A 22,424-nucleotide genomic window follows, 5' to 3' on the forward strand; every position below is an offset into this window, starting at 1 on the left:
ATCCTTGAGCTTCCTAAACAATAGTAGCTGTGCTTTGGAGATTTCTAAAACACTTGATTTACTCTCAAAGGGGCACTCAGTGGCAGCCACAGGTGCAGTTCTCAAGGACACAGCTCTCAGTGTGTCATTCCCTCTAGCTGAACAACAGCTCTTCCCATGACAGCAGATGCCATGCAGATTTAGTTGTTCTGTGTCCCAAATAGCCACTGTTATTATCTTCATAATAATTGTAACAGATTTATCAGCATGACATGCTGTTAAAACAATATGGATATTCTCTTGTTTTCAGCTAAAATATTCCAAACTGAATTTATAATTGTTTTGTTAACACAGTCTCCTAATGCTCCATTGCTTAAACAGATTAATCAGGGCTGTTGTCATTCCACTGGAATGGGGATTCAGAAGCACAATAAGCTTTTGTAACAAAATTACCATGGTCTAACTTCTTGAGCAGTGGGGAAGATGAGGTTTCCAACTGTTTCTACAAGGAAATGTAAAAGATGGTGTTAATCTCTGGCGCTGGTATTTTATACATTAGAGATCAGGCTTTAAATGAAATTCCTGGCCTCCTTTGAAGATTATTTTTCTTAACAGTAGATAAATTGGTTTTGCCTGTAAGCAAGCAAGTTATCCTGTAGACTATCAATGGGTAGAAATTAAGCACCTTCATAGTGTTAAAACTGAAGCTTAGTTTCTTAGTAAGAATGATAAACTGTTGGATATTTTTCCAAGCAAAACCTTGTCAAAATAAGGAAATGGGTGTGCCAGAGCTCCCAGCAGCAGTGCTGTGCTGTGCCCTGCACCCAGACAGGCTGCTGAGGGGCAAAGAGCCCAGAGGTTTGTCCTACTTCAAAAGAAGTCCCATTATGAGTAGTTAAAAATATACAGGTTGCACATAAACAGTCAAGCATGAAGTTATGGTTATTCTCTACATTATGCTTTACATTACTTCATTGAAACCAGATAGAAAGAACTGCTTTCTTTCTTTGTTCTTTTTAATTAGGTTACAGCCATCCCTCTCTGATCAAGCTTTTACAGCAGCCACAGAACCTGGTAAGTGAATTAGAACATGGAGGATGTGAAGGAGATCTCTCTCTCCTTGTTATGGGCTTTCTCTGTTTTTCTTAGACTGATAGTGAATGCTAATGTTTCCATTTAATGTATGATAGGATCTGCTTGCTTTACTTCTCACTAGATGAAAAGAGCTTTGTTGTGTTTAAGAAGACACCAAGACCTATAGGAAGTTTTACAAGTAGTAAACATTTGGGTGTTGTAAGCCTTTGATATATTTTCAGTCACATTTAAATCATAGTTCTAATGTACTGTCTCAAATTAACCATTTTAATAATGTTTTCTGAAGATTTTTTGAGCCTTACACGTCTTGGAATGAGTATTTGTGCTGAGAAAGACTGAAGGATGCTGATAAATGTGCAAACTTGAGGTGCACTGAAAATATGAGTGTTTTGGGAGAAGTTGTGTCTCCCTCTGGAGACCCATTGAGAGTTAACTTATCAATGCTCAACCTTTAATTTCAGTCATTACTTGTCCAACAAGAAAAACAACAAACAAAAGAAAAGGGCAAATAAAGCTGCTTGGCAGTTGGCAAATTTATTGATCTTGTCCTTCTCTGAGAAAATTTAATTTAAAATAAAGAGTAGCACGGTATGAATCAAATAAGATTACCCACAAAGGCCAAGAACAGCAATGAATCAATTTTAATCCATGACACAATTTAAATTAATTGCATAAATGTGACATTCATCTCCATTAATGCACTGGGGAGGCTGAGGGGCTTTTTCCAGAGCTGCTCCTTAGAAACCCCTGTATGGGTTGCAGGCTGCTGTTCCCTGATACCAAAATTACTTTTCCCAAAGGTGTGAATCCTGATGTGGTCAGTTCACTGCACCACTGGCATTGGAAGGGACCTCAGGTGGTCTCTTGGCCAACCTCCTGCTCTGAGATGGGTGGCTGTGAGATGAGACCAGGGTGCTCAGGGTTTTATCTGGGACCTTGAAGACCTCCAAAAGAGCAGTCTGTTTAGTGAAACACTTCACTGTTCTCTTCCTGCAAAACCTTTTCCCTGCACCCAAATCAGTCCTTCTTATGCTTTGATTCATGCCCATGGCTTCTCATCTTCCACTGAAGAGCCTGGAGCCTGGCTCCACCTTCCCAGTGTTCCAAAATGGTCTGTCTTGAAGATCAGTAAAGATGAAAATGCTGCTATCCTAACTGAATTCAGCTGCTCAAACTGGAAGCAAGTAATAAAGATTTTAAAGCATATTTCCTGTGTGTAAGGAAAATGAAGATTGAGCAGCTAAAATGGCAAAATTGAAGAGGAAATGTCAGTGTGCATGCATCTTTCCTAAGGTGTCCTGCAAGAATAAAGTAGTGAGGATTAGATAGAAAAATATATGCTAAGGCAGGAATAGTAGTCTCTGCCTTAAAACTACTTGTGCCATGATACAGATTTCTGGCTGATATTTATAATTAGAATAAAATAGAACTGCTTTGATATCAACATATTTTCCATGTGATAGTAAGACCTAACAATTCCTCTTCCTTTGTCTTTTTAGAGCACTTTTATCAACAGACCTGCCCTAGGGATTTTACCTCCAGAGAATTTTACAGAAAAACTGAAGGAGTCTTTGCTATCAGTAAGTTTGAGATACCTGTGGACTGATCACTATCATTATCACCACTGTTGTTATCATTTTGCACTATACTTGTGTTCAGTATTTCAAGAGTAATTTTCTGTCTTTGCTGACAGGTGGCTCCTAAGGGTTTGTCACAGGTGATGACCATGTCTTGTGGATCCTGCTCTAATGAAAATGCCTTTAAAGCAATATTCATGTGGTACAGAGTAAGTAAAACATTAAGGTATTTTTGTAGGTTTAGATGTAGAAATGATTATTTAGTCATAATCAGATTTGTTATTGCAAAACAATGTGAGGCTTGGAGGTTGACTTGCTTATGATGTTGTTTATATTCAATCTAGTATAAAATCTTTATTAAAACCTCTTCATCTAAGCTTTTACTTTATATTGACACAACTTTAGAAGTCACAAAGTAAAGGAAATAAAGAGAATGCAGATTGTAGTCAGCATGTGAAAACCACAGACAGGGTATTCCTGGAATCCAGTCCTGAATATGAGCATCCCTGGTTTGTGGTTCAGCCATAAATGCATTGGTTACAACAATAGGAACACTCATGTTGGGTTGTTTGGGTTTTTTGCAGAACAAGGAGAGGGGCCATAATAATGTCACAAAAGAAGAACTGGAATCTTGCATGATTAACCAGGTAACATTTGTTCTTTACCACACCTACAGATGTACCACTGATTTGGGCTTGGAAGAGAAGACTGGGAGGGAAAGTTTGGTTCCCTACATGTGAAGTGGAATCCAGGCTTTGTACATTTAGGAAATGGTGAAATACAGGCTGTTCCCAGCAAATATCTGGGAGTCATCAGGAATGCATGGGGGTGCAGCACAGGGGAGCCCCAGCCTCTCCTCACTGAGCCCCCAGTGCCCCAAGGCCACTCCCAGGCACAGCCACCCCATAAACAAATGCTTCTAATTTGTGTACAAAGGGGTGACTGTGCTGAAGGCTCAGCCTGGTCTGAGCTCACCTGTGCATGATGCCAGACCACAACATCCACCAAGGATTCATCCATGTACATCCCGGGGCTTGGGAGCTGGGCAGGGTTAGGGCTGACCCGTGTGCTTACCGAGGGGGAGGCTGTAACAATTTGTGGTGCCTGCTGGAAGAGGAGCTCAGGGGGCAGTGGGGGGATGTTTCCCCCGGGCTGACCCCACTGTGTGCTCTGCTTGCAGCCCCCTGGCTGCCCTGACTACGCCATGCTCTCCTTCATGGGCGGCTTCCACGGCAGGACCCTGGGTAAGCTGTCCCTGTCCCCCTCACCCCTCAACTCACTCTGCTTGTCCTTACACACACAGTGCCAGTGGAGAAGCTGGAGGTTCATTAAGGGTTGCCTTAGAAGCCCCGCTAGCACTGGAATGCTTGAGTGACAGTAGGAATTGATTTTGTGTTTTTTGAAAAATTCTTTTCAGACAGGCTTTTATTTTCATTCTGAATCTGCAGTTTCCTGTCTGTACTCATGAAAATCCAACTCCTGGGGTAAAATCACCACAAACATGCTGTCACTCACTTTTACTGGTTTATATCAGCTCAGTCCTTGTTCTGAGCATGTTACCTGAGAGTGCTGTAGCTGTGAGCTTTGTGTCTTTGGAGGGATGAAATCCACCTTGTCTGAGCAACCTGTTCAGACTGACAGAGGTTCTCCTGCTCTTCTGGAACGGTGCATGTGGAAACTGATGCTTAAGATCTAGAGCAATCCATTTAAGCTTGACTAAATCCAATTACCCAGTATTTCAGAAGACAGTAAAAACACAGAGCAGTTAAGAGAATTCTATAGTCAGGCCATTTTTCACCTCTTGGTGGCTTTTTTTTTCTTGTATTGGTCCTAGATGGGTATTATTTTAATTATTCCCTCTCTGGGCTTAGGTTGCTTAGCTACAACTCACTCTAAAGCAATTCACAAACTGGACATTCCCTCACTGGACTGGCCTATTGCTCCATTTCCAAGGCTAAAGTATCCCCTGGAAGACTTTGTGAAAGAGAATCAACAGGAAGAAGCCCGTTGTTTAGAGGAGGTAAAAAATTCCCTGGCAGCTTTCTGTTGTTTTTGATTTGAAATAATGAATAGTGTTGGTAGGATTAGTGCTTGTCACTAAAAGAATGTTTTCAGGGATTGGAACAGCCTGTGATTGGACCAGCATTCACTGTTGTGTGCAGTCAGACCTGTCTCCCTGCCAACTCACTGGGAAGTCAGGGCTGCATCAGTGATACCAAAGTGAAATTTCACCCTCAGAACTTGCTTGTATCACAGTGAACTCGTCTGCCAACTCTTGCCAGAGGGCCATGGGCTGAGAGAGAGCACAGTGTGGATAAGTGTGGATAGCCCTTTCTGCAGAGAAAACCTCTTAAGAGTATTTCAGCCTTTCCAGCTTCTCCATGGCAGCTTCTGGCATAAAGCTCTGACTGTGCAGAGATGGACCTGCCAGTCCACTTAGCCAAACTTGCCTCGCTTCAGAGAACACAGCACAGCAAATGCTGTGCTTCCCTGGGGCTGCTCCAGGGTAGCTCTGGTGGGAGAAGTGCAATGCTGGATGCCATTATTTTAAAACAAACATTATTTTAAAAACCAACAGAACAACCAGAAACCCAAACCTTTTCTTTGCAAGTCTGTGCTTGGCTTACTGGCCCCCTTTGGAAGACATTGCCTTGCACAGCCTGCAGGGGCTGTGGCCCTGAGGGGTGTGAAGGATTTCAAGCACAAAAACACCATTAATTGCAGCAACTGGCACTAGGAGGTTAATGAGAATTATCTGTCAGCCCCTTACAACAGGACTTTTGCACTATTTCATCTGATTAATTTTAATATATCTGAAGTAGGTGACTGGAAAAAGAATTTTCCAGATGACCTTTTCTAACACATTAGCAGAGTTTTGGTTTATGACACAAAATCCATCCCCTTCCATATCACTTAGGTAGAATGACAGCAGTAACACAGTGAGCTGCAGTGGTGCTCAGCACACTGCCAGCTGAACCTGGCTAGAGCTTTCACAGCACTGTAGATAAATGTGCAGCTAGTTACAGTGTGATTAGGACATGGTGAAAACCCATTCAGGAGCAGCAAGGCAGTGGTAAATGCTGGAGGAACCACTTGTTAATCCTCTATGCCTCCTGGTACCTTTATAGCCAGGAATTTCCTCCCGGTACCTTTATAGCCAGGAATTTCCATGCAAAGTTGAAGGTCTGATGAGATTTCATCTAGCTAGGAGGAAATGTGCAAATGTTCTGGAAGGAGGCAGTACTATAAGTGTTTGTTTTACAGGTGGAAGACCTGATTGTAAAGTACAGGAAAAAGAAGAAGATTGTGGCTGGAATCATTGTGGAACCGATACAGTCAGAGGGTGGGGACAATCATGCTTCAGATGACTTCTTCAGAAAGCTGCGAGATATTGCCAGAAAGGTGATAAAACATTTCTCTGGGCACTCAGGGATAGCTAAAACATGCACCCACACACTGTGGGTGTCTCCAGAGGCTTTGCCCTGCCCCAGGCTCTTGGAGGGTTTCACAGGCCTCCTTAGCAGCAGTCAGGGTAGTTCTGTACCACATACCAGCAATCCCTGCTCTCTTCCATTTGATTCAAACCTCATGCTTTCCCCAGTCCAATAAATTATCTTCTAATTTCAAAGTGAGAAAGAAATTACTCTGATTCATTAGCTATGAATTTTGCAGGTGTGTTCTTTAAATGATTATGCTTGTTGGTTGAGAAGATTCCACTTCTGAAGCAGTTGTGAAAAGTATAAACTTTTAATGACATGTTTTTAATTGCAAAAAAAAACCTGAAACACGACTTGAGTCCAGCCATAGTGCTGATGTTCCAATAAAACAATGAAAAGGACAGATGTCTCGGTACTTGAAATGTAAAGTTACCTATTTAGAAGCTATGACCCTCAGTAATGCTTACTCCATGCTTTTTTTCACCCTCAAAAAAACATTTGTGTGCTGAAGAGATGCTGCCACAAGTAGCTACCCATTGCTTTTAAATACAGAATTATGATATAGCTTGCTCTCCCTGTCACAAAGTTTGTACAAAATAGTCCTTCACATAAAAACCCCACATTGCCAGCTCACAAGTAGCTCTTTCAGCAGAGTTGTCTGAAAGGCAGCTTTTCATGCCCCCTAAAATGGACCAGCTCATGCTGCTGGTACTGCCTCTGTGCCACATAATGCCTGACTCTGACTGGGGGCAGAGACTTCATCTTTCCAACAAATTCCTAGAAATGACACTCTGCTTCCCTCAGGGGCTTTCTTTGAAAATGCCACCTCTGCTCTTCCCAGATGTTTTCAGGTGTCCTCTAGAAGTGCTGAAGACTATATAAAAACATATACATGATGAGTACGGGTAGAAAACAAGTTTCTAGTGCCTTCCTGAAAAAAGAGCTGGATTTTTAATTGTGAAATCTGACACGAGTGGCATTGGTGATGGGGCTGAGGAGGGGAGGTTGGGGCAGTGAAGGAAGAGGAAGGAGGGGTGTAGCCTGTGATTGGCTTGTGTTGCTGTGTTCACTAAGGGAGGTGTTTTGGGTTTGGGAAGGAGGGCTCACATTCCCTGCTCCTCACGTGTGTCTCTGCAGCATGGCTGTGCTTTCCTGGTGGACGAGGTGCAGACGGGAGGCGGCTGCACAGGAAAGTTCTGGGCACACGAGCACTGGGGCCTGGATGACCCAGCGGATGTGGTAACATTCAGTAAGAAGATGATGACAGGAGGGTTTTTCCACAAAGAGGAGTTCAGGCCAAATGCTGTAAGATTTTTGATGAAACTTGGACTCTGTGCTGGTTGGTGACCCCCTGAGGAGTGTGTGTAACATCTGTGGAAGGGACAAGGTTTCCTCCAGCAGTGCAGGTTCAGCTGGATGGGGCTGCTGTTTCACACAAACTTGCTGTGTGCTCACACAACAGTTGTCATCACATCTTCACTTTTATTCCAGTTGCTGTCAGTCACCAAGGTCATAAAGCTGGTGTAGGGGAGAGGAGAACTGGGTTAAGCCTAATGGAATAAACCTTCAGTACAAAATCCAACCACAAACTGACACCTTCTCCTGTGGGGCAACGGGAATTTCAAAGCTTGTATGTCAGCATTTCAGATTCTGTCAGCAAAATTTCTTCTTTGCACTAATGACATTTTAGATGTAATAAATGAAAGGTCAAATTAAGGGGAAGAACATAAAGCTCAGTGTAAAGCCTGTATAAATGATGCTGATTTCCTGTCATCTGTAGCTGTGTTTCTGTGAGACATCAGAGTAGCAAGGCAGAGTGCACTAAATGAGAAGCATGAAGTAATCACCCTGAAGAATTCAGTGTTTCAGCTCAGCAATGGGATTTAGCTTTACAACATAAAAAAGGGGGTTGGTGAGATTAGTGCTTCCCTTTTCATATCCACGTTTGCATTGCCAGTGTGATGCCTTGCTTCTCTTAATTTATAGTGATTTGCCTGTTAACATGTTCAACTCTTTTTCCACTCTTTCCGAAGCCCTACCGGATTTTTAACACCTGGCTTGGAGATCCATCCAAGAACCTTATGCTTGCTGAAGTCATTAAGGTTATTAAAACAGAAGACCTTCTAAACAATGCAACCCATGCTGGGAAAGCACTACTGACTGGGCTGCTGGATCTGCAGGTAAACATCTGGAAGAATTGTGGATAAAAAGGAGAAATTGGTGCTGAAGTAGGATCTGACCTCATCCAGTTTAAACACTTGGGCTGAAGAGATAGAGCTGGGGTCTAGACAATTATAGTAACTTCAACACAGGCCTGAATAACTGTGTCCCATTTGGAATTGAAATAAACTTTCTTTTACTGACTTAAAAATATTAGGTTTATGTAGATTAATCCAATATAAAGGGTGATCCCCAAAATATCTGAAGATATGTACTGCAGCTAATTAAATTACTTTGCTAGAAGGCTTTGTTACCATAAGCCATTAGTATTCCTTGTCCTAAAGTTCTTTTCAAAGGAAGGTCCTTTCATATTTTGTTCCAGTTCTGCCAGGCTGTTGAAGTAAGAAAATTGTATCTTTTTCTCCCTTGTTTAAGGGAGATTCCTTACAGCTTCTACTGTGGAGCTCTACAGACAGGCATTTAAAGATAGGCTTGCAGGTGCTCACCTCTCAAAGGCATTTTGCACAGAATAACCCCAAACACAGTCTCTGCTCTCGCCACCCCTTTAACACATTGCAGGCAGGAGAGCACAGAATACTATAATCTCATACTTTGGAGGGCCAGAATACAACTAGTCCTATCCAAAAGATTGCTCTTCCAAATATGAGGTCTGTGATTGAGAATAAGTGATGCAGATACTACTGGCAAGGGTTTTAGTGCAGGGTAAGAATGAGCTGTTTTCTAGCCCCAGTGCAGATGGTTTATGCTCGGTTTTTCCTGGAGTCCACGGTAGATGTAAATAAGGTGTGTTATGCTCATTCTAAAGAATGTTTTACTTGACCCAGCTCATGGGTCAATTCACTCTCCCTCCCTGCTTTGTGTGGAGCTCTGCAGGCTGAGCAGAGCACGAGGCCATGTGAGCCATGCTCCACTCCAGCGGAGCGAGGAGGCAGCAGGGTTTCCTCCTGGCAGAGCCAGCCTTGCCACCAGGTGCCCTCTATTGCAGCACCTGCCATGTGCTTGTCTCTCCTCTCTCTGCAGGCTCGTTACCCCCATCTCATCAGCAGAGTGAGAGGAAGAGGAACATTCTGTTCGTTTGACACTCCAAACGATGCAACTAGAAACAAGTTAATTACAATAGCCAGAAACAAAGGTAAGAAACTTTGTGTGCGTGGATGAGCTTCACATGACAAACAGTAGCATTCACTTGTGGAGGTAATACTTCACATTTTCCTTTTCATATAATGCATGAGTATTTCTGTATCAGAGGACAGTAGTGAAATGACAGAGTTGGATTTAGACTTTTCTGGAAATACTTGTTGTCAGAAACCTCAGAGCAGTCTGTTGTGTGGTGTGCATTTACCAGTCTCTGCAGGTCTGAGGTTAGTGGAAGAGATCTGTGTAGAGTCTGAGTTTTTGTGACATCAGGTTCAGAGTCCTCTGCAGTGATTTTAGGTGCCCATGGACATGGCTTACTTTTAGAAACAGGAAAGTTAGAAGAAAGTAGACGTCACTCAGGAAAATACAGGGAGAAGAACGCTGAGTTTTATAAATATATTTCTATACCTCATGATTAAATACAAGTGTCTAAAATGGGCACAGATCTACAGTGACATCCCTCTTTTCCCACAGAACTGTTAACAGCTGCAGACAGGCCCAGGTATCCAGAGGAGAACCTTGGGCTCCACACCTAACCTTCTCTTTGACTGTGTGGGCCCTGTGTTTGCTACTGTCTGTTTTTGCTGTTACTACTATCTCTTGAAAGAAGCAGGCAGGGTGCATCTAAACTGTGGTGAAACCAAACTTTTATACTGTAAAAGCCACCATTTTTTGTTCTTAGAAACTAAGCCAGCAGGGAGAGAAGACAAGTGGTTTGTTTCATAGGAAACTAAGGTTCTGCTTTGAGGCAGGGTAAGATCAGCTTAATAATATGGATTCTCATTCAAACACTTCTAAGAATTTATTTTGGGTTAAAAGTTAAAGCACTTGCAGGGAGAGGTTTGCAGGCACTGAGACATTTTAACTTTTTTGTCATAAAAAAAAAAAATTAGTTTAAAAACCAATGCAAAGAAACCACCTGTGTTCTTGTTGTGGCACCAAGACACTTCACCAGGAGAGTACTGCAGCTCTGAAATCTCAGATGTGTTTGAACTCTGTGCTGTATGGGTTCTTTCCATTGCTGTCAGGATTAGTCCCAATACTTCAAGTGTTTTATAGAACAGCTCCAGGGCACCCACAGTGTTCTTCTAAGCTGCTGTGAAGCTTGAGGCCATTCACACCACAATGTGCTCTACCATGGTGTGGCTAGCAGGATTTGGGGAGCTGCTGTTGGCCCTCCACAGTGAGGGTATCCCCATTGAGAGACCTGAATTTTTCTGGCTATTTGGCAAAGATGGAAATGACTAGAGGACCTATTGTGTTCTCATTTCAGGTGTTGTCCTGGGAGGCTGTGGAGACAGATCCATCCGTTTTCGTCCCACGCTGATCTTCAAGGACCACCACGCACACCTCTTTCTGAACATTTTCAGTGACATCTTAGCAAACTTCAAGTAAAAAGCAGTTCCCTTGCACTGAACAGCTGATTATGAAATTAGTTTGCATTAATTCATGTCTTCTCTACTTACAAGATAAGTGTAAAGTCATAAGCTGAGGTTTGTGTTCTGTCTGTAATCCTGCCCAAGGCAAGCTGCTCCATGCACACGCGCCCCAGGCAGAGCATTGGCACTGGTCACCAGCAGGTACATGCAGCTGTCCCTCACTGTGCATCCCCAGAACCTCCCTCTTCTGGCCTGGGCCATGGTCACTGCAGAGTGCTCCCCACAGCCATGTCCCTGACTCTGCACCGTCTGAGCAGGACCTGGCACAGTCTGTTTAACCACAGGTGACCCTGGTAGATTTGCATCCAGAAGCAGCAAGTGTGGCCAAACACTGAGAGCCACACGCCTGCCACGCAGAGTGCCGTTCTCTAATGGCAGCTGGAATCCAATCAGTGTTTCAGGGGAAGCTCTGCTTTCCACCACTGCCAAGCACAGTATTTTACAGAATAATTTCCAGCTTTATTCCCTCGAGTACAGGCATCTGCCACACCAACTGCATCAGGGCAGCTCTGCCCAGCCTGCACTCACTGCTTCATGGGGCACTGGTGCCCTCAGCCACACCTACAGCACTGCAAGTGGCACTGATGCCCTTGTCCTTTTGTCCTCATCATGGATGGGTTTTAAAACTTTTGACTTCTCTTACAAGCAGACTTGTACAGAGAAAACTCTACCCTGAAGTATGTAATCTGACAAAGCTTAGAGAACCATGCAAAGCACATTCTTCCACTTCTACCAGCAGTCTAGAATGATTCCAGATTATTTTACTATTTGCCCAGAACACACAATAGCCATTAATTTATCTATTATAACTTCTACACAAATATTTGAGGTATTTTGTAAAACTAAAGCAGAAATGCCATTATCTGATATCAGAGCCACTGCAGTGAAGGCCTAGTCCTGACTGCACATTTATAATGCAATGTAATTCTATTTTTGTTCTAATAGTATATTCTAAGTCATCAATACTTCAGAGATCTTCTAGAAAGCCACAGGATCAAAAAATGTGTCAACAGTTCATTAATTTTTCTTCAGAGAATTGTTTTGGATGTCTCTTTACTGTTTGCTGAAAGCTGACTTGAACTAGATCTGGTGCCTTTCTTTTTATTTTTCTTGGTGAGCATCTGGATTTTGTTTACTAAGTTTAACTTTCTGTTGTGCACCAAAAAACAGGGACCACAATGGACTTTTACAGTTGCCCTTTCAGGACCTGACCACAATTTTTAAGTGCATAAGAAACAGAGAAGTTAAAAGATTTACATGTTTAATACAGCTACCAAAATGTGAAAATGTTCCTTACCTGCTCTGAGAAGTGTTCACCATGGTTTTCCCATTTTAAAATACTGGTATCGGGAAATTCAAGCACAGTCACTTCTGCCAGCTTAAACCCATTGGGATTTCTGTAAACCTCTCAGAAAGCAGAATTCTGGTGCCAGATGGGCAGAACCTGAGCAGGTTTTTGAACAGAGGTTGTAGAAATCTGGGGGAAGGACTGGTAAAAATTCGTGTTCAACAAAACTTCATTGTCATCGCTGTCCTCGTAAGCGTATTATCAGCAAAAGGAAAGTCAAACCAAGAACTGGATTTGACAGCATTTTGGGAATTAGTTTGTTCAACATATCAGTGCAGTAGTTTTAGTGAATGTCTCTAGCAAGTCTTGTACTTTTACAGAAGCAAAGGTCCAGTAATTTGAAGTCTTACCACATCTTCACTTTTATTATGACTACTCTAGGTGTTTTTATAATTTTTACTGACACTCAGTAACTGTATAATTGTGTACAACATATTGATGAATCGTTAGAGAATACATAGAAAGCACTACAGCTGAAGCATATAAAGTTAATATTGTTTACAGCATACTGTAGACAGTGCCAAATAAATGTTTAAACAAATACTTAAGTACACTTCATGGTGTAACTAGTAACTGTACACAGATTCATAACAAATGACATCAATCATGTGTAATCAATATTCTTAAATAAAATATTTATAATTGATCTTCTCCAGGGCTTTTTCTTTTACACCCACTACTAAACTGAACCATTAGTGCATATATTAAATACATTCTGATGAAGATAAACCTCCAAAAACTGCAGTATACCTGTACAGCCCACTGTATTTTGCTGCCATGGTGTTTACACCGAGGAACATTTGGATTTCTTCTGATACTGCTGTGCTAGACAGTGTCAGCCAAAATTTAAACTCACAGAACCCCACTAGGAAAAGTTAAAGTTAGAAATAGTAATTCAGGGTTACCCTGTGCACTTAAATGGCAATTTTACTTAACTGATCCTTTGCTGATCTGCCAAGAAACAGAGGTTTCACTCCATATGAGGAAAAAATAAGGAAAGAACACTCCAGACTATTGGTGAGAGTCAGTTTATTTGCCAGTTTCAAATTAAGCTAGAAGAGGGGTGTAAGGAGTTATCTTGCTTCTGACAATTCAAAAAAATGTGTTACATGTTATAGGTGATATGTTTGGTTCTTTCTTGGGTTTAAATTCCTCATTTCTACTGAGGTTTTGGAAAAGGAGAAGTCATACCAGTACCATGGAATCACAGTCCTTCATGGAGACAGGTGCTGCTTTTCCCATTCCAATGAAGAATGGCAATTTCTGTAAGAGGCTCCTGAAATATTGTCCCTGCCTTTAACTTACCAGCTGAGCTGCCACTGTCTCTTGTAGCCCACACCCTTGTTTTGCCCAGTTCCACTCCCATCCTGGAGGACCCTCCTGAGGCCAGGACAGCCCACACACCTTCCCAGTTCTCTCAATGGCATTAACACCTGAGCATGTCCCTCTCTGACATTCAGCTGTACCCATCCTATGGATGTACCAGACCAGCTTTAATTTACAAAGGCTTCCCAGCCAACCTGAAATTAGCTAAAAGAAACACTGAGTTTGAAGTGAGGATGCTCTGGCAGCTCCTGCATTTCGTTTCAAGAGATTTTTCATGCTTCATAACCACCAAAGAGGCCAATAGAATGAAACAGCCAGGGTCAGCTCCAGTAATTTGGACAGTCCAGGCTTGGAATGCTGTGACATTACTGAATCCTACATGGAACAGACACTCCTCACACCATATACAAGCTGCAAGACCTTTAATCCAGTGGACTGTGCCTTACCACTGTGACTTTCTACACTGGGTGTACTTACAGCAGGCTTTGCACAGGAAAAGGACAGGGATGTGTAGGTTGGTAAACTACTTAAACCTCATGAAACAATAAGCACAATGAACATGGACAGTCAGTGGAAATGAGGTGCTGTGTCACACAAATTCTCCAAATATTTGAGTAAATTTCTGTCTGTCTACAATCTGGCCATACTTAATTGTAAAATACAAAGTATCTGTACTGTTATACCGTTTGAACTGGTGAAGTAGCTCGTCCTTGCTATCTCCAACTTCATCCAAAGTCACTACTGTCTCTATGGGACAGTAAATATCATTACGTCTTCCCCAAAATGTCAAGTGGGCCACTCTGACAGTTTGTCCACTTTCACTTAAGTAGATGAATCCAATAATTCTTCTGAAAAAGTAGCTCATACCATACAACATTGCCCCAGCAAAGACAGCGATGCCAGTTGTATAGAGGAGGATATTCTGAGACACCTGGCCCTGCAGGTAGAGGTAGCAGATGGGAGGCAGCATGACCATGGAGGTGGCAGTCTGCAGCAGCTTCAGTCTTGACAGGACCCTGCAGTATTTTATCCCTGGGAACCTGTAGACCAGTTTGAACTCTTCTGTCCGCCCATCCACAGCCTTCTGCTGGAGCACTGCAGCAGGGGCTGAGTGGGACAGACACACAGGCGGCTCTCGCGGTCTCCTGAGATAATTACTGACACCATCAACTCGTTGGGTTTGTGACTGCAAACACTCCAACGAACCAAAAATCCAGGGCCGGCGAGCAGCTTCCCTTCTCCACGACCTTGTCCAGAGCTCCTTCTGTAGAGATCTCCCAAAAGCTGCTGCCGTGCAGGCTTTAGTCCTAGTGCAGAGCCAAGCCTGTAAGGTAAGATGCCCACAGGTCATCGTTTGAGTGCTCTTTAAAGCCCAATTGAGAGCTCAGAGCTGGTCACTCGGGCGCCTAAAGCCAGTAAAGCAAACCCCCGGGTCACTGTGACCTTAAACCAGAGCTCTGACAGGAAACTGGTTTTGTGCCCGCATCCCTCCCTGCAGACCGAGGGAAATCCTCGCTAACACAGCTGCTATCAGCGAGCGAGCCTGGCACAGCCCCTGCCTCTCGCCGTCTGAGCAACAGCCCAGGGAAAGCTGCTGAAACCGCCCACTCCCTAAATAACCCCTTAAACCGCAGATTTAGGAGAACAGGAAAGAAAAATGAAGCACGGTGCGGGAGAGCGGGAGCAGACGCTGGGAAGGCGCAGGACTGCAGAGCAAAGGCAGGAGGGGAAGCTCCGCGCTGCCCCCGCCGCGCCGCAGCACGCGGGCGAGGAGCCGTCACCGAGCGGGACGGAGAAGGCGAAAGGCAAGGAGACGGGGAAGGGGGGAAGGGGGGAAGGAGGAGAAGGGGGAAGGAGGAGAAGGGGGAAGGAGGAGAAGGAAGGAGAAGAAGGAGGACCAGCCCGCCCGGCAGCCCGGGCCCTCACCGCCGCCATGGCCCCGCGCGCGGCCCGCCGGGAGGCGCGGCCCCGCCGGGAGGCGCGGCCCCGGCGGGAGGCGCGGCCCCGGCGGGAGGCGCGGCCCCGGCGGGAGGCGCGGCCCCGGCGGGAGGCGCGGCCCCGCCGGGAGGCGCGGCCCCGCCGGGAGGCGCGGCCCCGCCGGGAGGCGCGGCCCCGCCGGGAGGCGCGGCCCCGCCGGGAGGCGCGGCCCCGCCGGGAGGCGCGGCCCCGCCGGGAGGCGCGGCCCCGCCGGGAGGCGCGGCCCCGCGCAGCCATGGCGCCGCCGCCCGCCGCGCTCTGCCTGTTCGACGTGGACGGCACCCTGACACCGCCGCGGCAGGCGAGTGCGGCCCGCGCTGCGAGCCCGGGGGGCGGGCGGCACTCCGCGGCACTCCGCGGCACTCCGCGGCACTCCGCGGCACTCCGCGGCACTCCGCGGGGCCCGGCGTGTCCGCGCTTGGCTCTCGGAACGCCGCGGACACAGCGCGTGTGGGCCGGCGTGGCGGGATGGAGGCGCTGGGCTCCGGCACGGCTGACCGCTCTGTTTTGGACCGCAGAAAATCTCGGCGGAGATGGCGGCGTTCCTGCAGCGGCTGCGGCAGAAGGCGAAGGTGGGAGTGGTGGGCGGCTCGGACCTGGCCAAGATCCGCGAGCAGCTGGGCGAGGACGGTGAGGGCCGCGCTCCGGGCCGCGGTGAAGGGCAGCTGGAGGTTGAAGCTCCTCATCCCCTCTTCCCTCGCTCTTAGCTGGCTCCTGGTGCTGCTGTGGTGCACCCAGGCTGTGGGGAGCTGCGAACCGGCCCTTGGGAATCGCAGCCTGCTTGCACCGCTGTCTGTAGATCAAATTAAGGGATTGTTGCTGATGGTGAAATCCTGCCTCGCTGGCAGCCTTGGGAGGGCATTTTCACACTGTGTGTACAGTGGAGTCCTGTGTGTGACATACACGCGTGGCTGTCCGCTGTCAGCACTTCCCTCAGGACCTGCTTTTGTTCAGTGCGGGGTTCTGATGCAGCGATGCACTCTTGCCTTAGCTTAGTCCTTTATTCTTAATGCTCTTTACTCAATTGATGCCACTGATAACTCCTGTAGTGCCCAGACAGCCGAGTTCGTTTGCCTCCCAAGTGGTCTCCAGTCAACCATATCATCATCATCTTGTGTAGTGCTGAGACTCGCAACTCCCAGACATTTGCTGAAGATTAGTGACACTGAGGAAACAAACCTAAAGGGCAGTATCTGACTTGCTCTCTAGCCAGGCCATGTGCCACGTGTTTGGGCATTCCTTTACACTTAATGTAAAGAGTCATATGCCTCTAAGTAAAACCAAAGGTAAGTCAAACAAATGACTTCACGTGATCTGAGGTGTGTGCTGATCATAGTGAGGAATGGGACTAGCATTAATCTTGTGCTTGATGCTATGCTGCTGAAACTTTTCATGCTTTAGGAGTTAATGTTTGCTGTATTTTAACCAATTTAGCATTTAAGACAATTCTGCATTAAGCATTGAGGGGAAATGATGAGTTACTGTCTTTTTGCTTGTTTGCAGTGATTGAAAAATATGACTATGTGTTCTCAGAAAATGGCCTTGTAGCATACAAAGATGGGAAATTCCTGAGCAAGCAGGTAAGTGTGAAATTTCCAATAGTGAGAAAAAGAAATTTTCTAAACAAGATTTTGATTTATTTGTACAGTGTAGTCCTCTGTAATCACCCTTTCAAAGACTAAAATTGCTGTTGCTTTCATATGTTAGTCCTGTTAATGGATCATTCATTTGGCATGTAATGTTTAACATAAGTAATGGAGAGTAAACATTTAAAAGAGATCCTGGCTAAATTTGCTGCCTTGACCAGTGGTTCCAGTTTACTGCAGGAACAAGCTCCTTTTCTTCATTCTTGGCTGTAACAGACATTAAATGCAGCTTTTTGTTCAGGGCTGCTGCCCGTGGCACAGTTTTCTTCTGAAGCAGGTTCAAGTAGGATCATATTAAAGGACAGTTTGGTGTTATAAAGTGAACAAAAAGCAAAATGAGAGCCTTTAGTTAGTACCATGTGAGCATCAGCTGATGTCACTGTTTGAAGGCATGTTTGTTCTTCTGTGGTATTAACCATGCCTGATTACCCAATGTCTGTGTTTTCCTTGTGACTTGCTTTTAGAATCTCAAATTCTGGACCCTTGTTTGAATGGTGTTTGTTTTGTTAGAGCATTCAGGGCCACCTGGGCGAGGACATCCTTCAAGAAGTCATCAACTACTGCCTGAGTTACATTGCAAAGATTAAGCTGCCAAAAAAGAGGTATGTGCACACAGACATCTCAGCGTGACCCTGTTCTCCATAGGGCATATAAAGCTCAGCTCAGGGTGCTCAGCAAAAGAAAAAAAAGAGGAATTTCTGCTTGGGAAACAGCACTGTGTGTGTGAAACAGAGCTCTGTCCAAGCATACAAAGACAAGCTCCCAGCTGGAGTACAGGGCTTGAAATACTAATTTGGCACTTTTGTGTTAGAGGGAAGGAGATTCAGTTTGAAGTAGGAGTGTTCCCTTGCCATGTTTGGAATTCAGCAGCATAGTGTTTTCCAGAGATGAGAAGTGCAGCCAGACCAGCTCTGTGTGATGTGTGAGGTGCAGCTGCTGCAGACACTGAAATGTGCTGGGTGGAACACTGCCCACATTGCTGTGAATTCTGCAGCTTCACCCACACTGACAGCCTGGCCTGTCAGGCTCTGAGCTTGATGGGATGCTCCAGTCACACTTGTTAAACCAAATGGGACTTCTAAAAGCCAGTAAGGATGATGAGGAGGTTGCCATATTCAAAGTTCAAAAGACTAACTGGTGCCAGAGGTACCAGTAGTGAGACAGGTGATTCTCACTGCCTTTAGAATTAAATGGAAATTTATTGTGCTATGTAGTGTTTGGAGCAAATTTTCTCATCTATTTTCTGTCTTGTTATCAATTCCCTTGCAGAGGCACTTTCATCGAGTTCCGAAATGGGATGTTGAATGTGTCCCCCATTGGAAGAAGCTGCAGCCAGGAAGAACGACTTGAGTTCTATGAACTTGATAAAGTGAGTTACAGCTCTCCTGGAGAAGGCAGTTTTAAAAACTTTTATAATTTGTGCAAGTTTTTTTTGTAATTTAAATCCTTTCCATATGGTGTAACTAATTTCCTCATTCAGACCTCAGGAAATAGACAGTGTGAGGTTTTTTGTTGGAATAGCAGGGATTACTTGCAGAAGGGTGGGTTTGGCTCATGTTTTTAATCCAATATCCAGGCACTGAACATCCTGCTTCATGGGGTTTCTAGAAAACCCTGTCCTAGGTAAAACCATACTTTCTCCTCTATAGTGTAACCAGCCTGGGTCCATTCAAATCAATAAAACCATTCTTTTTTAGAGGTGGTTTTGGGTTATCTTTTCATTGGTAAATCAACACAGTTACAGCATGTAACTGTTGTTTGGTTTTGTTTTCTTTTTTCCTTAACAGAAGGAGCATATAAGAGAGAAATTTGTAGCTGATCTACAAAGAGAATTTGCAGGCAAAGGCCTCACATTTTCAATAGGTAATACTTTAAAAGAATGTCATTTAAAATATCAATCAATTTAAATTTCATTTAAGTCATATTCTCTTATGGCTGTGACATCCCATCTCATTTGTCTGACAGGTCTCTCTGGGGGTGGTTGCAAGACTGAGCCTCTTTTTCCTCTCAGGTTTTTATTGGGACATTTTAATTGAAATCCATCAACAAAGAGCACTTCATGTCTTGTCATCAGTTCATTGTCCTTTAATGTCAGTTGTGTGACTGATTCTGCTCATTTTGGAGGATATTAGATGCATTGGATTAGTCAGAGTGGTTTCTGTGAATCAGTTTTGATCAGAACCACTCCCTCAGTGCTGTTCCAGTTGCCCTTGGTTCTTCAGCTATACCTGCATTGTGTGGGAGAAAAGAAAGAATCCAAAAGCAAGTGCAAGCTTAAGGAAAAAAAAAATACAATAAGGGGGAATTAATTTTTTATGCATTTTGCTTTTTCACCGTCTCTTCTAATATATTACCACACTCCTGCCTTTGATTATTTTTCAGAATTGCAAATAATGGTTGGCATTAGTGCTGAAGCACTAAGGCAAAAGTGAACTGCAGTGCAGCTCTCCTTTATGTTGTAAATACCTTTTGGACACCTGCTCCAGCTGGGAGTCATGCTCTTGGGTATTGGTGATGGCCAAGGGCTCAGAACTGGAACAGCTGTTGTTCTCTCAGGGTGTGCTGAAAGGGCTGATTTCTTCCCTTTCCTACTCTGAAAGCCTTAGGAAGTCTTTTGCCTACAATTTTATGGCTGTAAATATATCAGTGGCTGTGTTCATATGTCCTTTCTTTCTAAAAGTAAAGAGGTTAACTGTAATTATTTTAAAAGGTTCTTTTGGATAGCAGTGAGTATTTGGGAACATGCTCAGACTTTGTTGAATGGATAAATAATCAATAATCTCAGAATCACAGCTCTAATAACTGATACCCTATAAAACATTTTCTGTACTTGCAGGACTTTACTCCAGAGTCTCACAGCATTTCTGTGTCTTCTGCAAAGCTTCCTCTTCCTAAAATCTTACCCAGTTTAGGTTTTTTTTCACTTCCTCTCCCTTCAGAAATACATTTTTAAAATGAAACAAGTCTTGGTTCCTCTCTCTCCTAGGAGGACAGATAAGCATCGATGTGTTCCCAGATGGCTGGGATAAAAGGTACTGCTTAGGAATTGTTGCCAAGGATGGATACAAGACTATTTATTTCTTTGGAGACAAGACCATGCCAGTGAGTACATTAGTTTGATACAGTAATTTGAGAGCTGCTGTAATTAAACTTCAAGGAGTGCAGATTCTAACCTTATAACCTTAATCCTGAAAAGAGCTGAAGCCAGGGCATAAACATGTGTCCATGTTTACCTGGCTGCAGAAGGGAAGTTTTCCTTGTTTCCTGAATTGAACACAGGGTTCTTGCCTTAGCAGAGGTTGTTTTAAAACTGAACTTCTGTAATTCTGTTAAACACCTAGGTGACATGACTGTGTGAAACTGATTGTCCTGCCTGGTCAGTGTAAATTGATTTTTGTTGGCTGGTGTTTATTAAACATATTTCTTTCCTATCTTATTTAACACTGTGCCTTACTCACTACTCTGTATTTCTCCACCCTGGGGAACTGAACAGAGCCCCTTGTCCCTCATCATGGGGCAGAGCTCTGCAGGACAATTCATAGGCTTTTAAAAATCCTGAACAGAGACCTGACAAGAGCTTGTGAGGGCACTGGCAAGCACAAGGACTTGCTTGAAATGAAAGCTGTCTGAATATGGCCAAAGGACAGTGTCAGGCTAAATTTTATAAGAAAAGGCTTGATTTGATAAGAGCTCACAGTTACAAATTTTAAAAGGTTGAAATTAAAGTTTTTTTCCCCTGACATCAGCTGCAAAAGTAATCACCTGTCCCTCTGGCACAGAGCGTACAGACAGTTCATTTTAGACCCTCTAAGTGGCAGTGCAGCATTTCCAGAGAGTTGAAGTACTGAGAGCTGATGCTGACCCCCATGGAAGGAGTGTGGCAAACAGAAGTTTAGGAATGAAGCTATGGATGGATTTTGGGGATCTGTGCTCATACAGGGGCATGCTGTTGTTCACTGAGTCTAATCACTGCATTCCCTTGGAAAAAGTCAATTTTCCCCTGTTTCCTTTCATCTGTCCCTTTTTGTGACTATGCTTTATGTTAAATAACATTAAATCATGTTCTGCTTCCAGGGAGGGAATGACTATGAAATTTTCACAGACTCCAGAACAGAAGGCCACAGTGTCACATCCCCACAGGATACAAAAAGAATCTGTGAAGAGCTATTTTTTAAATAAAAGACTTCCAGAGTTCAACTTACAAGACAGTTAAAACAGCAAAATCACTTGAAATACCATCATTCTGTATTGGTTTTTTGTAATTGGTCATGAATAGCAGGTGCTTTGCAGGTCAGTAATTATTAAAGGGAAATGTTTTAACTGAAGACCCCTTGCTGCCTGAGGGAACACAGCAGAGCTCATTTAGCACCATCCTTTCTGTTTCCAGTCACATAAATTGTTTTTTTTTGTTTGGTTGTGGGGTTTGGGTTGGGTTATATTTTGGGTTGATTTTTAAGATACCTATAAACTTCCTTAACTAATTAATTACAATTTAGGGAGGGAAAGGGGGACATAATTTGCCTCTAGTTGATTCATAGTCTCAAAATTGGCCTGAAAGGTTTAATTCCTAATATTTTTATGTTGAGGCAGCTTTTTAAAAGATGCAGTTTTTGTTTTTTTTAAATACTTACCATGTGCTGTATTAATTAACATTAATTATAAGACAGTTTATTGTCTAAAGCTGGAAGATGAGTAAAAGGGAATGGTTTTATTCTCTTCCTGGGGTTGGGAAGATGGCACTGAACCAGAAGGCCTTGGAATGCTGGACCAGCTGGTGCCAAAGTTCCCTCCTCAGGAGGAATGTGGTCAAAGGCACAAGTCAGGTCATAGTACCTACACTCTGTGCAGACCAAATCTAAAAAAAATCACTTGTAAAAATTAATGAAAATAACTTCAGTGTATTAGCAAAATATATTTCTGTCACTTTCTGATCATTTTCTGAGATTCCTGGTTATGGCATTAATAGTAGGTGAGATTTTTCATACTACAAAAATGACTTAAATTATGTTTCTATTAAAATTCAAGTCAATGCCTGGCAGTCTGTGTAACTATTAGTATTACTTTTCTCATCTGGCATTAGTAAAGTAATCTTGAATATAAACGGTTTGACTTAGTAAAGGACAATAAAATCTGATTTTATAATGAAAAAATACTGTTTTGATTTGTCATTTTGGTAAATAAAATACTTGAAGCAGACCTGTTTCATGCTGCCTGTCTGTACAAAGAAATTAGTTATTTGAATCTTTCCACTTCCAGATTAGTGGGATACTTGCACAGTAGAA

General features: G+C 43.7%; 3 protein-coding genes across 6 annotated transcripts in view; 2 read left to right on the top strand and 1 right to left on the bottom strand.

The window, feature by feature from the left end:
• Positions 1-12,839, top strand: part of ABAT (4-aminobutyrate aminotransferase) — a 50,553-nt gene extending 37,714 nt beyond the window's left edge. For all 3 annotated transcript variants that reach the window (XM_021539922.2, XM_021539924.3, XM_021539923.3), the window contains exons 6-16: positions 1,004-1,053; positions 2,574-2,654; positions 2,768-2,860; positions 3,236-3,298; positions 3,832-3,895; positions 4,523-4,671; positions 5,916-6,053; positions 7,226-7,393; positions 8,122-8,268; positions 9,290-9,401; positions 10,680-12,839. In XM_021539922.2, coding sequence (XP_021395597.1) covers positions 1,004-1,053; positions 2,574-2,654; positions 2,768-2,860; positions 3,236-3,298; positions 3,832-3,895; positions 4,523-4,671; positions 5,916-6,053; positions 7,226-7,393; positions 8,122-8,268; positions 9,290-9,401; positions 10,680-10,801 — 1,187 coding nt within the window. In that variant the 3' untranslated portion in view covers positions 10,802-12,839. The remainder of the gene's footprint in view (positions 1-1,003; positions 1,054-2,573; positions 2,655-2,767; positions 2,861-3,235; positions 3,299-3,831; positions 3,896-4,522; positions 4,672-5,915; positions 6,054-7,225; positions 7,394-8,121; positions 8,269-9,289; positions 9,402-10,679) is intronic.
• TMEM186 (transmembrane protein 186) lies at positions 12,538-15,476 on the bottom strand. Its single transcript, XM_021539930.2, has 2 exons — positions 15,446-15,476; positions 12,538-14,843 (listed from the first exon to the last, which is right to left on the bottom strand). The coding sequence occupies exons 1-2, from the start codon at positions 15,452-15,454 to the stop codon at positions 14,109-14,111; spliced, it is 744 nt and encodes a 247-aa protein (XP_021395605.1). The 5' UTR covers positions 15,455-15,476; the 3' UTR covers positions 12,538-14,108.
• PMM2 (phosphomannomutase 2) lies at positions 14,996-22,338 on the top strand. Of its 2 annotated transcripts, none has more exons than XM_021539925.3 (8): positions 14,996-15,324; positions 16,015-16,068; positions 17,000-17,076; positions 17,653-17,744; positions 18,412-18,511; positions 18,930-19,005; positions 20,129-20,244; positions 21,217-22,338. In XM_021539925.3, the coding sequence occupies exons 1-8, from the start codon at positions 15,177-15,179 to the stop codon at positions 21,319-21,321; spliced, it is 768 nt and encodes a 255-aa protein (XP_021395600.1). In that variant the 5' UTR covers positions 14,996-15,176; the 3' UTR covers positions 21,322-22,338. The 2 variants fall into 2 exon arrangements, with proteins under 2 accessions (XP_021395600.1, XP_021395601.1); XM_021539926.2 differs by lacking the exon at positions 14,996-15,324 and adding an exon at positions 15,694-15,797 and having other exon boundaries at positions 16,015-16,126.
• Positions 22,339-22,424: the final 86 nt, after the last annotated feature.

This window comes from Lonchura striata, chromosome 16 (genome assembly GCF_046129695.1).
Source record: "Lonchura striata isolate bLonStr1 chromosome 16, bLonStr1.mat, whole genome shotgun sequence".
In the NCBI taxonomy this organism is placed as follows: domain Eukaryota; kingdom Metazoa; phylum Chordata; class Aves; order Passeriformes; family Estrildidae; genus Lonchura; species Lonchura striata.